Here is a 16129-nt window from a genome sequence, read left to right as displayed (position 1 = left end):
TGCTGGTGTAGTGGCCATTTTGAATTTTTCAAAATCAAACTCGAATTTTGCTATAGCTAGGGACATATGTTTGAAATCTCAACATAGTGTAAAAACTTACCTATGTATAAGCCAAGGGTGTTTGTAGAAAAACATGATACTAGTGCAGTGAAAGCAGACAAAGTGAAAACCTGGTAACCCATATGACATAAGCTCCTGTTGATGTCAACAACTCGTCAAGTTGAATAGAAAGTGACATTTGAGCAATACTACTGGTAGACATAATTCAAGTTGTTTCTTGGATGCAGTATTTGTTTGACAAGACTTACCTGTGTTGCTTGGATGATCGTGAGGTCATTCATCATGGAGTAGCCAGCTCCCATCCTCGCCCGAAGACCTGAGCCACAGAAGACACACAGTCATTACAGCACCACAAGTGCATCCTATACGATTAAAACTTATCTCTGCAAATTTCCCAATGTTTCCAATGTCTTTACACTCCCATTCGAGCATACTAATCATCTTGAAAAACATATATAACTAAATCAATTTGTTCAACAAAATAAACAATCAATTGACATAAATTGTTTTCCAAAGTATGTGCTAAAATGTTTGCATTTGAAGTAAAAAAGCTTATCTGTGGCTGCAGTGATAATCTGATTAACAAACTAAATATCAACAAGACACTATTCTTGTCAGACACAAAGTGGTTAAGTAATTTTGCTTTGTACGACACTCCAACAATATCAAAGCAGGTCCACGGAGAATAGGCTCCACATGTACCAAGGTGGGAAGTCAAACCCTAGGCATCAGCATGATGTGAAACCCAGGCTCCATCTGTCCCGATAGCACAGACATGCACTGATGACAGCAACCTTTTTCATTTGACGTCAGAGTTTGTTCTGCCAATGTTAATGTCTATTCTGCCTATGTTTAAGTCTGGTCAGCTCATATTCACATCTGCTCCACCCATGTTCATGTCTGCTCTGCCCATGTTTAAGTCTGGTCAGCTCATATTCACGTCTGCTCTGCCCATGTTCATGTCTGCTCTGCCCATGTTTAAGTCTGGTCAGCTCATATTCACATCTGCTCCACCCATGTTCATGTCTGCTCTGCCCATGTTTAAGTCTGGTCAGCTCATATGCACGTCTGCTCCGCCCATGTTCATGTCTGCTCTGCCCATGTTTATGTCTGGTCAGCTCATATTCACATCTGCTCCGCTCATATTCATGTCTGCTCCACCCATGTTCGTGTCTGCTCTGCCCATATTCACGTCTGCTCCGCCCATGTTCATGTCTGCTCTGCCCATGTTTAAGTCTGGTCAGCTCATATTCACGTCTGCTCCGCCCATGTTTGTGTCTGCTCTGCCCATGTTTAAGTCTGGTCAGCTCATATTCACGTCTGCTCCGCCCATGTTAATGTTTATTCTGCTCATGTTTAAGTCTGGTCAGCTCATATTCACGTCTGCTCCGCCCATGTTCATGTCTGCTCTGCCCATGTTTAAGTCTGGTCAGCTCATATTCACGTCTGCTCCGCCCATGTTAATGTTTATTCTGCCCATGTTTAAGTCTGGTCAGCTCATATTCACGTCTGCTCTGCCCATGTTAATGTTTATTCTCCCCATGTTTAAGTCTGGTCAGCTCATATTCATTTCTGCTCTGCCCATGTTCATGTCTGCTCTGCCCATGTTTAAGTCTGGTCAGCTCATATTCACGTCTGCTCCGCCCATGTTTAAGTCTGGTCAGCTCATATTCATGTCTGCTCTGCCCATGTTTAAGTCTGGTCAGCTCATATTCATTTCTGCTCCGCCCATGTTCATGTCTGCTCTGCCCATGTTTAAGTCTGGTCAGCTCATATTCATGTCTGCTCCCCCCATGTTCATGTCTTCTCTGCCCATGTTCATATCTGCTCTGCCCATGTTCATATCTGCTCTGCCTTTTCCATGACTCCAGCTCTTCTTCAGTGGATGGTGTTCACCCACTTCTACATCTACTCTGTAAAGGTTTCAGATGTAACTACTCGCATAGATCTGCACTCTGACGATTTTACCAACCTGCTGTGCCAAACTCCATCCTCTGAAGCAGGCGTTTCTTTAACTCATCAACATTCTTCTCCAAAGCCAGTTGTCGGATCTCAGCACGATTCGTATCATTCTACAATAGAAATAGTTGCAAAGAAAATAGTTCTGGATGTAGTATTGCACAACTTTTAGCAATCTTTTCTTATTTGTGCCACCTGTTTAGTTCCTCTTCATATATGTCTTACAATGAGAGGGTAAGTGAATCAAACTTTAATGCTGCTTTGAATATTTCAGCATGTCAGCTTAATGTAGGAGGAAAGCCAAAAATGACACAGGTGATAGATTTTTGCAATTTGGTAAACAGGTACTGTGTTGATTGACCAAAGATCATTATCAAGAAAAAATCCAAACTACAATTTGTGGATCCTGGCATGAGAAAAAGCACAACTCTGCTGTGTGTGACTCAAACTGCTGTACCACTATCACGACTTTAACCCAAATATCTGTAGAGATATTCAAGCAAAATACAGACAATGGTTAAGGATGTTCTCAAAATTGTAACAGTTAGAAAACGAATATGTTTGCCAGTCAAACTTATAAACTCTTCAATTTGAGTGTATGTACACAGAAGACAATTTTTTTAATGAAATGTTAACACTATATATAATAACAGATTAGATTCTGAAATACCAAAGAAAAGTTTCAGTTGAACCTCGTTTGTACCTGCAGTTTGAATTATCCTTGGTTTGAGACAACCAACTAAAGGAATTTACAAAAAGCAAATATCATGTTATTAGAGATTATTACCAGGTCCTGATGCAACACTAGTTTTCAAGGCATGCATAAATGTCAGTGCCGAGGTTCCTGGTAGTTAAGGGAGGGGCTACTCGGGCATATCATTGATCTCACTATCGCCGTCTGGATCAGCGTAGTATACATCATAGCTTGAACACCTTGATAGAACTGGAATATTGTTCAAAGCGGAGTTTTCTCAACTCTCAACTCAACTGACTCACTCACTCACTCATAACTTGATTAAGATTCACTAACATAATCTTAATCTGCTTTACTCATTTCTCAATGTTCATTTGTCAAAGGCATGAGAACACTTTTGTCATTTGCTGCCAGTGTGTATAAAGCAGTCAGCTTGCACCTTTGATGTGATTGGATATTGGCATGTTATCAGAAAGCATCCTGCAGTGAGAACAGTCATTTGTGTTTCAAGTGAGTTGAAAATTAGGTGGGTGTGGACTTTATTTTCGATTTTGAACTGTTCGAGACATCAGGGGAATTTTATGCTTAATTTGGATACTTGGGACTCCCAAATGAGTTCAAGACAACCGTTCCATTTGACAGATCAACATATAGAAGGAATTCCCAGGGAACAGAAGCTGAATTCGAAACAACCAGGAATTTGTTACATCTAAGTTTGACACAATGATTGAGGTTCAACGTCAATACTGTATACAACTTCCAGTGTAGGGACTTGCTATTTCAGAGCCCCAGAGCTACCCAGCTCCCATCTTAGCCCCTAGACAGAAGACACACAATCATCACAGGATAACGAAGTACAACATTGTACAACCTGTAAAACTTGTTAACATTTTTCGCAATCATTATATATAATTGGCAAAGGTATAATTAACATGAAAAACATAACAGCATCTAAAACGACAAGAGGTCGATATAAGTGCAATAATCTTTAGTGCGACGTTAAACCCCATTTCACCATAAGGGTATATACAATACTTGGAACAAATGTCACTGGCCTACAAAAAGAGCTCCTTGAGTTCTCAGCCTTGGTTCTTATGGGTCGGCCTCATAATTTATTAAGGTCTGTATTGTGATATATTGCCATTGACATGTTTATGAGTTATGTAGCTGGAAGATGTACAGTGATGTAAACAAATGACTTCTTGTTGGCTGTGTTGATGTGCAGACAGTAACAACATTTGAATACTAGAGACAATAACTAAGTACTCTCGGGGGTGCTGAGACATATGTGTTGTGAGATTGCTGGTTCCTTCAGCATATTTCCTGTGTACTGAAAATATTACTCTTCCAAAATTATTAATTTATTTTGTAAACAGGCGACTTAATGGAATGGGTGGTCAGACTTGGTGTCTAGTCATGACTCAATTATTTACTGGCCCGCATCATATAGCTGGAACATCGAAGAGTTAGGCTTTAAAAAACAAAAACATTAGTAGTAATGGCCATCTTGACTCACATAATGCCATCAACACAAATCAGATGGAAGAAAGAACACTCACCAAGATTAAGACATTATTTATTCACAAACAATTCCAAGTACTTTTCTATTCTGTCAAAGGAATGCAATACAGAAACTTCAAAGTAAGTTGAAAGGAATGATAGGGAATATTACATAGTGTGACACATAAATCTTGATTAACTGTACAGACTTTGGTGACACAAATAGCATATGTTCTATTATGACATCCTCAATTATCCAGTGTATCATATGTCCATTCTATTATGATAAATACCCTGGACCCATTCGTCATCATCTCCATTTCTCTTAGAACAGTCCATGAGGTGAGGTAAGGTGAAATTGGGTTTAACGTCGCGTCCAAGATTATTGCACTTATATAGCGATGTGCATGCACGTGTGTGTGTGTGTGGCTGCTTGTACTAGTCCGGACTGATGCCGATTTATAGTGCTAGCTCACTGAGATACCATGCCGCAGTTTATCATGAATACCCCACTCAGACAGAGTATACTGACTCTGAGCCGACCAGTCCTTGCTTTAGCCCCTTAATGCCGAGCGCCAGACAGGGTAACAACAAGTACCATCTTTTAACGTCTTTTGGTATGATGAGGCCAGGGATCGAACCCCAGACCTTCCGCCCTCCGGGTGGACGCTCTACCACTAGACCACGGAGGCGGTAACAGTCCATGAGCGGTGGGGTAGCCTAGTGGTTAAAGCTTTCACTTGTCATGCCAGAGACCCTGGGTTCGACTCCCCACACGGGCACAATATGTGAAGCCCATTTCTAGTGACCCCTGCTGTGATATAGCTTGAATATTGCTGAAAGCGTTTTAAAACCATAATCACTCAAAAAAAGCTATGGTAGCGAATGGGGATATACTACCCTTGATAATCGAGGTTGTCATCATGTATGCTGTGTCTTGTATCATCATCACACATTTTGCACAAAACCAATATGACAGAGCCTCACTAGATATGAGTGACCCATTTTGCCTTGTTAGTCAATGTATAAATTTTATTAACGATAACTATCAAGAAAGGATACACACATCTTATTCATGAGAGAAATGGAACCAGGCATATGACTTGATAAGTACATTAAGAAACTGGTAACACTACATCCCTAGTTCGTGAAACCCTTCTAAGTTACAAACAATTACAGCAATATTTAAACATTCATGAGATTGTGAGTTGCAGTCTGCACCTCAGCATGTTTAGTCCAAAACCCAAGTCCAGTAAAATATCCTTTCAGTTTGTTAACTTAGCAAGCACATGAAAGCCCACATATTTACACCTAAATCTACTGAATATAATACAGTCTGAAATGTACCACAATTAACACTGTTTCAGCATCGTACAGTCACATCACTGTGTGTTGTGAGATGAAAGGCAAAAGTAATGCAGGTCATAGATTAATTCCTCAAACAACAGATGTGATGCTGACAAACTAAGTCTCTAAATCAGGGACAATCTTGTATCTGAAGCAGAGATCCTTGGATCCTGGCATGGCTAAGGAATGCAACTCACAGTGAACATCTATTATCTTGTATACCCCTGTCCTTGTATATATATATACAAGGTTAGGTATTATTTAGAACACAGTCTTAACATAACATCCACTATTGTGAAATAGACTGTTTCTTGATGTCAGTACATGAGTCTCCAACATCGTCAGATGAGAACTTCCTCTTACGTTGAGCACCAACTGTTTCCCACAGACAACTGTCTCCATTGTCTTCTTCATTTTCATTTCCAATGACCATATTTCCTTCACGGAAAACAAGATAACTTGTATCCTCTTCCCCTGCTGGCTCTTGCTTGATTGGCATTATCTCCCCTTGATCACCCTCACAGGTGGCGCCACTTTCCTTGGTCTTACTACAAGCACTCTTCCTCCTACTCATTACCAACTGAACTATTTCAGAAGGTTGCCCCACAAACTGACAATTCACCATAACTGGATGTCCAAACTCTGAAATATAATTTTCATGAAGCCTGTACAAGCCAAATCCACTTTTCCCTCTCTGCAGCTCTGTCATGAGAAACTGGTGAAGGAAATACAAGGCCTGGATCAGGACATCCATGGTTGCCTCATGGCAAAGTTCAAGGTCATATAACACCTGTTCCAAGGGAGGGCACTGGTTTTCCTCAAGGACCTCCTTGTGAATGACCTTCTCTTATCCTCATCCAGTTGTTGCAGTGGCTGATCATGTCATCCTTTAGCTGACTATCAAAGAAATTCAGCCAAGACCTACTGCAGTTGTGTTTATGACTGTTAAGGAGTGATTCAAATTCTGACTTGGAGCTTACCCTCATCAGATCCTCTAAATCGGTCAGGTAGCGGTCAGTTCGCTTAGAGTGCATGTTCTTAGTCAGCCAGCACTGAGCTTCTCGTCTGATGAAAGAAGGAGAAAGAAGGGTGATGCAGCTTGGAAGGCACTTTTTAACTACAGTCATAACATTTGGATCTTTGTCAAGAATTATTGCAAGGGATGGCTCATTGGCTTCAACCCTCAAAGCTGGAAGATGTTCCACAATCAGATTGAAGAGACTTGTATGACTAAGAGGGGTCTTATCCTGGTGGATCATGAACACTAGAGGAATAACAGGTGGACTCCTGCTTGACTCCACGAGAATAAACTTTGGATGATGAAGCGACAAGACTGATATGAAGAATCCATCAAGGCACGGTGATGTGCTATAAGACAGACACTGTATGGTGTCATTCCGTGTTGACAGGAAGTCATTGAGGTCGGAACACAGGTCACAGCTCCCAAATAGAAGAATAACTTCCGGAGCTGAGCTGAAGGACCAAAAATAATCATTATTCCTCATTTCAAAACATATTTTCATTAGATCTGTAAATGTTTTCTGGCTAAATTTGAAATTGTTTTCACCCTCTTTCTCTACCCATGTGTCCACTTCAGCACCATTTGAGTCGTCAACAATAGAACGGTTGTTATTTGGAATGAGGCTTACCGATACTGTTGATTTCTTAACCATTCCTGATGTGGATGGGAGAGACATGTCTCCTATCTGAGACATCAAATTTCCCTCATCTCTAGCTGTGAAAGCAGAAATGTTCATCTGGTCACTAATTAAAGAGTTATCACTGTCCGCAGATTCTAAATACTCGAACCTAGATGTGTTGGGTCGAGTTGACAGTTTATTTCTTTCAACAGAAGAAAACAGGCCAGGAGTAGATGCAGCGCCAAAGTACTGCACAACCATGTACTTCAGTTCTTTGTTGATCGGGATATAGACACAGCGACGGAAGTCAACACTATCTGCATCTGCACAGTCAATAGTGAAATACACTTTCTCGAACAAGGGTGAAGGCTTTGGGTACTTTTTCTTGCCATTGTTTCTCCACCGATAGCCATCATAGACCCAAGTTTCTGTAAATGAAAGACAATGCTTATTACTATTTTGATGAATGTGTGACCTTTGTTTTGCACTTCGTTTCTGTACAGCATTATCAATTACTAAGAAGCTTATTGGATCAGTACCATTCCCAGTCAAATTGTTGTAACAAACACTTTTCCAGATACCATCATGGATACAGAGTAATATCTCTAAATATTGTATTGCAATCACTAACAACAGATTCATGACCTGGGCTTGAAAAATCAAGTCGTCTGCTCATATTGACGGTTGGCGGCAAGTGCAGGGCAAGAAATTCCAATTGTATTAGTTCATCTCAAATCGTTTCAATAAAATATGCAGGATAATTTTGAAGATAAAATATGTTTTTATTTTGTAGTAATAATTACGAACTACATGTCGCTCATATCATAAATATATGGAAAACATGGCAACTTTAACCACAAGGTTATCCCACCCCGAACCATCACTCCCAGCTCACAACAGTGACATTTGTCGAAGTTAAGAGAAAGGTAGTGGTTCTGATGATACTATGAATATTCATTGATACAGGCTTTGACTTAAACCATTAATCCGTAGCCCAAGTCTATTAAAATGTAGTTGTGTCTAGTATAAACAGTGATAAAGCTTTACTAATAAAAGTCCATACATTAATACCAAGATCTACTGAAAACGATGTCAGTTGACAGGTTCGAAATAGTAGACTCAAACATTTTGCAAAGACTGCTGTTATATTCAACATAATCACAATCGCAATAATTATTTTAGACAGTAATAGAACTTGTTACATTGTCAAATGAGGCAGCTTGGCTTACAGTCATGTACATGTAGCATAATATCCATTAACCTGTAAATGGATACCCAGTGGTCTCATCAAACAATGAATTTGTTGGGAAACAAATTATTATGTCTAATCCATTGAAACTGTCATTAGTGTGGCATGGTATCAATGTCAAATATTATCATTTTAATTTGTCATCCCAAGCTGTGATTGCTCAAGGGACAATTGCAATGCTTTGGAGCATTAATAAACAGGCTTTGTATTAACCAATTGTGGGGATTCTGGATAAGAATATAGGTCCCCAGCAACCTATGTTGTAAGAGGCCACTAAATGGAATTGATTAGTTGCATATCATTGAATCCCAATTGTGTGGACTGAATTTGACGTTCATGATGTCAATCACTGGATTGTTTGGTCCAGACCCAATTATTTCCAGGCAGCCGTCATATTGTTGGAATATTGCTGAGTGTGGCATTAGACAATCACACAAAACTTTGTATCAACAGTGATGGCTTACTTTTATCCATGTAAGTCTGTTCATGGTGGTAGACATATACCTCTCCTGCTTTAGGTCGGTAAGGTGGCTTTGTGCTCACTCTCTGAAGATCAGGATTTGCTGAAATATACATTTCTTTGTAATCTTTGTAAATTAGTCAAAATGTTTCAGTATGAACATGATTAATATCATGAATATCTGGTATCAAGTTAATGGCTAATTGTATCATATTTCAGATTTAGTGCTTATCTAATATACCAGCATCATCAGTACCAAATATACAATATAGCTCATATATCTCATCATGAATTTTGTTAAAATTCTGTCATGCACATGAATAATGTTGCAAGACAGAATTTTAACAAAATTCACATTTCAAGATCTTTTGAAACATCAGTGTTCAAAATTAAGTGAGCATGAAAGTCAAGAGGTCCTTGTCATAACTGTAGCATTAACAATTACATATTTTATGGGGTCTTCAGATCACAACACAGTAGCAGAAAAAATTCAACATGTTCAAGGATCCCAGGACCATCCTTCATTATTGTTTATATAATACTGATTAAAGGGACAGTATGTTGACGGTTCTGTTTGTGTTAATAAATCATGCATGAACTACTTTCAAAGTGTGACGTCACATACCCAATTCAATTCTCAAACCAAAACAATAGCGTTCCGGACAGCAAAGTCGACAACGTAAGCGATGTGCAGATAAAATTGGCTTCAGTCATGCTTTTTATTAGAGGCAAATCGAAAAAAAGCTTGTGTGTTTTTCATATGGTACAAAATACTAATTTCCATCTTGATTGGATTAGAAGCCATGCAGTGTTCATTAGGGCTGTTACAATTCACTCGCGTATTCGGTGAATCAAACCGTATCCATTCATGAATTGTATTCGTTATTCGTGACCAATAGAATCGAATATTTATGAATATGCAGTCATGTTCAGTTACATACCCTGTATCTAAAAATATCCATAAGAACATACTATATGCATAGATTTCTTCAAAGACAACACTCTTATAATATTTAATTTGACAATAGTGTGGTCACTGGTCATTGTCGCATTCTAGCAGATACTAGTACCTGGATAAGTGAAGTATATAAATGTATAATATGTTTATAATTAACAAACCATGTCAAATAGTTTGTGTTGCTTTTGTTTCATGGAATAGAACAAATAATCCATCAACTGCTGACTTGTTATTGTATTTAGGAATAAATATTCGTATTCATTACACTATAGTCATGAAACAAATCGTATTCGCCTCATAGCAGCCCTAGTGTTCATCAAAGCCAAGATGACAACATAAATATGCCTCAGTCGGAGGAAGCCAATTACAGTCCTACCCAGCCTTGTACCTCTGTCACATCATCACATCTTAGGCAGTCCATTCATGTCTTTTACATCTGTTTGATTTTGAACAAGTCATACACATTTATATAAACATAGCTATCATTGAGTAAAGATCCTGAAATGTGAAAAACTATTTCCATTTGGGTATTTTAAAACCACATCTGCTGCCTTCGAAGCCCTATGTACAGCTAGTGATATCGTCGCTTTGATGTGTAAACCTATATTGTCATGCACCTCACTGTCGCAGTTATAGTAGTATGTCAAAATAATTATGCAAAACAAATGTAAAGCACACCGAAAGGTTTGCATTAGGCCCATCTGTTCTTATTTCAGAATAAGTGTGCTTTTTTACAAACAAGATAAAAGTCGGGTCATGTGATAAGCCAACATCCGCGGTGTAGTTAATGGAGCAGAAAAAATTCTCTTGCAGAAAAAGGCGAGCAGGGCCTTTGTTGTTTACAAACAAAGCTTCAGAACGGTTGGCCTCCTTTCCCTTTAAGCATGTTAAGCAAGAGAATCACAGAATGTTAAAAACGTTGACCATACAACTAGAATATTTAATAACCTTAAGGATGTAAATATACATACCAACTATTTCCAGTAGATCTTCCGGTGACTTGAACGGTTGATCTTTGAAGCTGTAGATAACAGTTCTCCTCTCTGCAATGCTCTCATTACTTCCAAGGGAAATTTCCATTGTCTGTTTTTTTCTTCTATATTTCAAAGCCTTTCCTTAACTGATTTCCGATTATGTCAGTGAAGACTTTCAATCTCTGACAACTACTATACAAGCATCATAATATTTATAGCACAGTGATCTTAGAATAGTTCCATGTGTTTCTTGGCAATTATACCATGCAGGCTACAGAGGAAACACAACCAATTTTCAGTATTTTATTATTAAAATTTATAGTTAGTATAATTTACATCTATGATACAGTTTGAACTTATAAATTTTGTGTCAGCAAGTAAAAAAACATGCACTGGAAATATAACAACGGATCCTGGTAGAATACCTGAAGCTACAGAAATCTGTGTTTTCTGCTGAAAATGTCCGTTTCCGTTGTTTCGTCTACTTCCGGCAGTGCCAATTCCAACTCTTTCCAGGACACCAAAGGTCAAATCTGGATATATTATGCGAAAGGCGGAATTGCATGGATTGCACGACCGAAATAACGTGCATGGTCTGTTGAATGCACATATTTCCGCAAACAAACTAAGCGACAAATTCATTCTGGACTGTCTCAAAACGTAAGGCATATTCAATAATATATCACACTATAGCCTGCAACCTCGGGGTATCGCGGTACTTGTCATGTACGCTAAACGGAACAAAATGCACTCACTAACCTTTATGTTTATTCGTGTTCTCTGTATCAGATATCCTTCATGTTATCAAACAATGCATATTTTACTGATAAAAGTTCATTATTTACATTAGTAGCTCCGAGTAAAAGCCGGGCCTCGCGCTCTGTTTGACAAGGGAGAGAACTCCATCGTATCGCGGTAGTGAGAAAAGTTGTGTATGGAGGTCAGAATTGTACAAAAAGAGGACAAAATTCTACCAACCACTTGGTATGATCATGCCAGACATCAGTGATTTGTCCAGACAAGTGCAAAGACAGCACAAGTAAAATTCTAAATGTGTTATCAGCAATAGGTATTCAATGCATATTTACCGAAAAGTAAGAGAAAAATATTTTTATAAGTCAACATCAAAATATCAGAAATTATATTTTAAGATTGTAAAAAAAAAATTGGATGACAATAATTTGTCACAAAATGGAAAAATGTTAAAAGTCAACAATAAATATATAAAAAGCACTCCTAGTATGCCCAAAGTATATATTTATCTTTTGGCTACTAGTGAAGAACGTATTTCTAAGTTTGGCATTATGGCCCTTATGATCTCCAAATAGATTCTGGGCACAGAGCGGGAAACAAAGTGCGGACTACGTTACTTCCGTTACCTCATTAGTCGCCATGAATATGCAGATGATCTAGGCCTAGTTCAGGTCGATATAGAGAAAGTTTACTTGGGGAACTGCGGGTTATATCGTTGGCCATTGATAGATGGGGGTAAGGCAATATTACAACAGATGCCAGAAGTATGTATCAACGCATTAATAACTCTTTACTTACAGCAGACGGAACATTCCGAGAAAATTGAAATTGTTCACGAAGTGAGCACTTCCTGGTTACTGATTTGCATTAATAGACAGCCGCTATGAGGCGTGTCCCGCGTGAACTATCGGAAATCACAAATGCCGCGATACGATGAATGCCGCGGTACCACGGGGTCCGAGTAAACCACAAGCATGGGCACAATGATCACAACCGAGGCGATTCTAGCACACGAACCATATACTCACTAGGTATAGTAGTCGTTATGAGACTTACCTGATCCCAACGCATCCATTCCTCAACTTTTGCGTCAATGTCAGCGTTTCCAGTTTTCATATCCTCCATTTCGAGCTGATTCTACCGACTGCCACGCAGAAAACAGTGTATGACTGATTCAATTGTAGAGTCAACTTGCATCGGAAGCTGAAACTGAACCGAACGAGAGCATGAAGGGTGAACACTTGAACTATGATGAATGTCGCCTACGAATGTCAAGGTCAAGGTCGATTCCAATTTCCACTGTCGATCAATGAAGTTGTTCTTTTTAAGAATCGCACTGTTTATATTTTAATTATAGCCTTGGGATTCCACTTTTGTCGATATCGTTTTGTTATATGATGGGATACAAAGACGTGTAGTTTACGACAGCATTGACATACGACATGCCAGTTTACGGTAGCGACTATCGGATTGGGTTCCCGGTTGTCTGGGCGCATCGTCAAGCTTCTCACAGCGATATCCCGTTAGCGGAGCTCTCTACACATCTATAATGAGAGTAACGAATGTGTCGAGCGCTGGGAAGGAGCTTGCGTCTACTCGCGATATGAAAAAGGGCCAAGCTTAAAGCAGTACATTTATTTGACAGGTACTCGCGCATTGAATACACCGATTTTAGTGTACACTTTGGGCAAAGCAGGAATATTTATATAACGAAAAGATAGCCTCCATGCAGATATCTCAAAATGGAAAAATGGAAATCGGCGAGGTGATGTGGCGGATTTCCAGAAAACTTCAAACGACCTATATGAAAATCATTCTGACTGGAAATAAACAGAGAATGATGCATGTATATTAAATTAACTGAGCAAAAATTCGTAAACGTAATCTGAACGGAGCCATCTAGCCATCTACTTACAACTGAGTATTGTAACATTTTTGGACGGGGAGGGGGGCAAATATTTGTACAAGTATCACTTGTCCCCAACTTGTATTTTCATGATTCAAATAAAACTGTTTTCTATAAACGGTGGATGAGTGGGTTAGATCGCTGACTTATGTGCTGGCGATTATATAACAGGTGCCACGATCTCTGGCGGTGTGGTTTCGAACCCCGGACGGGACTCGACCCAAAAAGGTACGAGAATCTGTACTTTAACAAGAAAGTGTTATCCCAAATATAACATTTTTTGCATTTTACCACTTTCTAAATGGCATTGTGTGTTAATGTGTTACATTGTTTCTGTTGCTTCAGTAGAAACTCATTGTATTGTGTTTGGACAATGATTAGATCTAGTTGTAACGAATGTAGAACTATTTAATGTAAGCAGTGGTGAGGAAATTATTATCTCCCGCCACGAAGTGGAAGGAGGATATAGGAATGGGTGCTGTCCGTCCTGCTTTCCGGAGCAGATTTCGTCAAACTCGGCACATAGATAGATGTAGAGGTAAACTGGTGTTTTTTGAAAGTTTGGATTTAAAAAAAAATGTTTTTGAGTTTCCATAGAAACGACTTTGACATCGACTGAAAAATGGCAGTAGTGCTCGTTTCCGGAGGGCTAATGCCTTGCACACAACCGATACGATGACATGCATCAACCAAGTCAGCAAGCCTGACCACCAGATCCCGTTAGTCGCCTCTTATGACAAGAATAATCGCCTTTTTCAGTATGCATGGGAGTTTAAATGTGTGTCTGTAAACACGTCCTATATTTTGCACGTGCCGCACACAGTAGCGCCACAAAAGTGCGCGGGTTGTCTTTCCTGATTTTGACACTTTCAAGGAAGGTCGATATATCTCTCTGGACCATTTTTTGTGTCAATAATATTCATTCTCCTTATCATACAGTTGTGATTTACTTGATTCATATATTGTTTGTGTATGAACTAGCAATTCGACGTCTGTTTGTTTGTTTGTTGTTTAACGCCGCACTCTGTAGTCTGTAAATAATCGAGTCTGAACCAAACACTTCAGTGATTGGAATCATGAGCATCGATCAACGCATTTGGGATACGATAACATGCATCAACCAAGTCAACGAGCCTGACCACACGATCCCATTAGTTGCTTCTTACGACAAGCATAGTCGCCTTTCACGGCAAGCATATGGGTTGCTGAAGACCTAGTCCTACCCGAATCTTCAGGGGTAGATGCGGCGTCTGCATCGTGCAGAACGTCTACGGGCTATTGGTATGCTGGAAACTGACAGAGGTCAGCGTGCAGTGGCCAATACGTTCAGAGTTTCACAGTCTTTCCATTTTAGCAGACTATAGGAACCAACAAACCCAAAATGTTGACGATTGACCCCGTTCAGGGCGTCCGAGCTAAAGGAGTACAGACAGGATCGATTGATCCGAAACCAGACTCTATATGAAATCAAGCTCAAACGGCGAATCAAATTGCTGCAAACTTTCATCAGGCTACACTGGAGTACGACATGCTGGTCAGACGTTTAGAAATCGTCTTCATGCAACTCATCTCCATCTCAACGGCCACGCATTGTGCCGCCCCTTTATATATACAAATCGTCTTATTACCAAAAGACATCAGTGGTGTATATACACAACGTTGAAACTGAGGTAATCGTCGCTGCTCACGTATCACTAATAATGACAGCGCGAACCCCACTCTATACTAGTATTGTACAAGCAAGGGTCACTGGACGGTACTATCGGGACAACATACTGACATCCTTTGTTGTCCCGTTTGCGAAATGTGTTGGTCGACGTTTTGTATGTATTTATACAACGCCCGTGCTCACCATGCACAAATCATTAGTGCTCACGCCCTAGGCCGCCGACATGTTGGTTGAACTTGGCCAGGGCTGCAAGAGGAGTGGGAACGAATTTGAAATTTCCAACCTTACCCGGTCCGGGTAACACTTGACAATTCATCTTTCAAACTTTAGTATTTTTATGAATCGATGTGTAGGCTATCGATGTATTCATGCGCACGTTTTTTGTGTGAAAAGGTGTAAAATATATAAAAGGGGTTTTCATAGCAAAGAGGAAACCTTTTTTTAACCAATCAGAATCAAGCATCCTTCAATGCCATGGTAGAATGTACGATAAACAATTTCTTCATTGTTCTTGGGATTTATTCATAGCTATCTTATATTTAAGAAATAAACGACTCGTGGTCGTGTTTATCGTACAATAAAACACTGCAGGGAGAATAAACCATGTGGGGTACATCGTTCTTTCATTATTGTCAAACAAGATGGCGCATCCACATCATTTATCGGTGAAACAGTTTCTTAATAAGTTGTCGAAAATTTGAAAATTATTACCTCATGCCGCGGGGTTTCCCCAAACATATGCTACTGTGTCCGGGCAACGGCAATGTCCGAGGCGGACGTTTGTGTCCGAGGAATGATGTATGTCTCTCTTGACAAAGTAATGAGCCATCCTTCAAAAATTCCAGAACCACATGTACACCTGTTGCTCAGCGTACGGCATTTAACAATATACAGCAATCAAACAAAATGGCCGCTGCTGCTCTTCCTCCGCGATGTTCGTCCCACGACGACGCCACACCA

General features: G+C 39.6%; 2 protein-coding genes across 3 annotated transcripts in view; both read right to left on the bottom strand.

Moving 5' to 3' along the window:
- Positions 1-12887, bottom strand: part of LOC124144196 (phosphoglucomutase-2-like) — a 44209-nt gene extending 31322 nt beyond the window's left edge. For both annotated transcript variants that reach the window (XM_048388108.1, XM_048388109.1), the window contains exons 1-3: positions 12651-12887; positions 2033-2132; positions 309-376 (exon numbers count right to left, since the gene is read on the bottom strand). In XM_048388108.1, coding sequence (XP_048244065.1) covers positions 309-376; positions 2033-2132; positions 12651-12719 — 237 coding nt within the window. In that variant the 5' untranslated portion in view covers positions 12720-12887. The remainder of the gene's footprint in view (positions 1-308; positions 377-2032; positions 2133-12650) is intronic.
- Positions 4875-11607, bottom strand: LOC124144191. The gene is made up of 3 exons (XM_048388111.1): positions 10839-11607; positions 8914-9012; positions 4875-7628 (listed from the first exon to the last, which is right to left on the bottom strand). Exons 1-3 carry the CDS (start codon positions 10945-10947, stop codon positions 6379-6381), a joined length of 1458 nt encoding a protein of 485 aa, XP_048244068.1. The 5' UTR covers positions 10948-11607; the 3' UTR covers positions 4875-6378.
- Positions 12888-16129: the final 3242 nt, after the last annotated feature.

Source organism: Haliotis rufescens, unplaced genomic scaffold, assembly GCF_023055435.1.
Source record: "Haliotis rufescens isolate VD_foot unplaced genomic scaffold, xgHalRufe1.0.p SCAF_7, whole genome shotgun sequence".
NCBI lineage: Eukaryota > Metazoa > Mollusca > Gastropoda > Lepetellida > Haliotidae > Haliotis > Haliotis rufescens.
Note: the sequence above shows the minus strand (reverse complement) of the source record. Positions and strands in the feature narration are given on the sequence as shown.

Bases quoted from the DNA above. Each gene is read 5' to 3' on its own strand.
- LOC124144191 (XM_048388111.1), bottom strand. From the start codon at position 10,947: ATGGAAATTTCCCTTGGAAGTAATGAGAGCATTGCAGAGAGGAGAACT. The intron at 9,013-10,838 runs GTATGTATATTT...TGTATATTTCAG, and splicing joins AGATCTACTGGAAATAGTTG to CAAATCCTGATCTTCAGAGA. The intron at 7,629-8,913 runs GTAAGCCATCAC...TTTCATTTACAG, and splicing joins ACAGACTTACATGGATAAAA to AAACTTGGGTCTATGATGGC.